The following is a 1,610-nucleotide window of genomic DNA, read 5'->3' on the forward strand; positions in this document are numbered from 1 at the left end:
CTAGAATCTGAGGTAAGCTGGCAAAGATGTGGAGCTCCTAAAATCGTACTACACCATCTTCAGGCTTTAACTGGGTCTCTCGAGGACCACATTAAGTCCTATGAAGGTACTGGCCTGTTCTCTGATGCAGAATGGGTACCACGTACATCATGAGGCAGCCTGTCAACTTGGCCCATGGGCGATCTGAAACATCTGACTAGGAGTGCCCAAATTCATACAGCATGTATTGATAGAAGTGATTTTTAGGGTTCTGTGATTCAATAGACTCTGTTATTTCTGACTCTCTCTGCAGACTAATCCTTATATTTTTTTCATGGGAGCAGATAACCAGACTTGGGTGAGAGAATTCATTCTCCTCGGCCTGTCCAGTGACTGGGCCCCTCAGGTCGCTCTCTTCGTCCTGTTCTCAGTCACTTACCTGCTGACCCTGCTGGGGAACGTCCTCATTGTTCTTCTGATCAGACTGGACAGCCGACTCCACACTCCCATGTATTGCTTTCTCACTAACCTCTCCCTTGTTGATGTCTCTTATGCCACAAGCATCGTTCCTCAGATGCTGGTGCATTTTCTTGCAGAACATAAAGGGATCCCCTACGTGAGCTGTGCAGCCCAGTTATTCTTCTCCCTGGGCCTGGGTGGGATTGAGTTTGTTCTCCTGGCCGTGATGGCCTATGACCGCTATGTGGCTGTGTGCGACCCCCTGAGATACTCGGTCATCATGCACGGAGGGCTCTGTGCTAGGCTGGCCGTCACATCCTGGGTCAGTGGCTCTGTCAACTCCCTCTTGCAGACCACCATCACCTTTCAGTTGCCCATGTGCACGAACAAGTATATTGATCACATATCCTGTGAACTCTTAGCTGTGGTCAGGCTGGCCTGTGTGGACACCTCCTCCAACGAGGTGGCCATCATGGTTTCTAGCATTGTGTTGCTGATGACGCCTTTCTGCCTGGTCCTCCTGTCCTACATCAGGATCATCTCCACCATCCTGACGATCCAGTCCACAGAGGGGAGAAGGAAAGCCTTCCACACCTGCGCCTCTCACCTCACAGTGGTTGTCCTGTGCTGTGGTATGGCCATTTTCACTTACATCCAGCCCAATCCCAGCCCTTCTGTGCTTCAGGAGAAGCTGATCTCTCTCTTCTATGCCATTTTGACACCCATGCTGAACCCCATGATTTACAGTCTAAGGAATAAGGAGGTGAAGGGGGCCTGGCAGAAGCTTCTAGGACAATTATCTGGATTAACATCAAAACTAGCAGCTTGATGAATAATGAGCATCACTTGGAGAAGAGAGCTTTGCCTGTGTGTTCTCCCACTAACTCTGCTATGAAGCATTAACTGCATTACCCTGGCAACCAGGAATGTGATGAGAAAATGTGTGCTGATTATGCTGGGTAGGCGGCTGAGGAGTTAGGTTAAGGCATTTAATGCAGGAACATTTTATGTCACAGCAGGATGTTCAGAGAAATTAAGCACTATGGTAATAGAACTTCTACTACTTGCTTGGTCTCCATTCATGTGAACTGATAATATTTTTTAAAACGTCATTTGCTATCTTGATTGGTCATATTGCTTGTAATCATGAGTCTATTCATAAATCTTACTTT

General features: G+C 47.6%; 1 protein-coding gene across 1 annotated transcript; it reads left to right on the forward strand.

Moving 5' to 3' along the window:
* The first annotated feature begins 313 nt into the window (after positions 1 to 313).
* On the forward strand, positions 314 to 1,267 carry LOC129658726 (olfactory receptor-like protein OLF3). Its single transcript, XM_055589572.1, has one exon. The coding sequence runs from the start codon at positions 314 to 316 to the stop codon at positions 1,265 to 1,267; it is 954 nt and encodes a 317-aa protein (XP_055445547.1).
* The last annotated feature ends 343 nt before the right edge of the window (positions 1,268 to 1,610 follow it).

This window comes from Bubalus kerabau, chromosome 8, assembly GCF_029407905.1.
Source record: "Bubalus kerabau isolate K-KA32 ecotype Philippines breed swamp buffalo chromosome 8, PCC_UOA_SB_1v2, whole genome shotgun sequence".
NCBI lineage: Eukaryota > Metazoa > Chordata > Mammalia > Artiodactyla > Bovidae > Bubalus > Bubalus kerabau.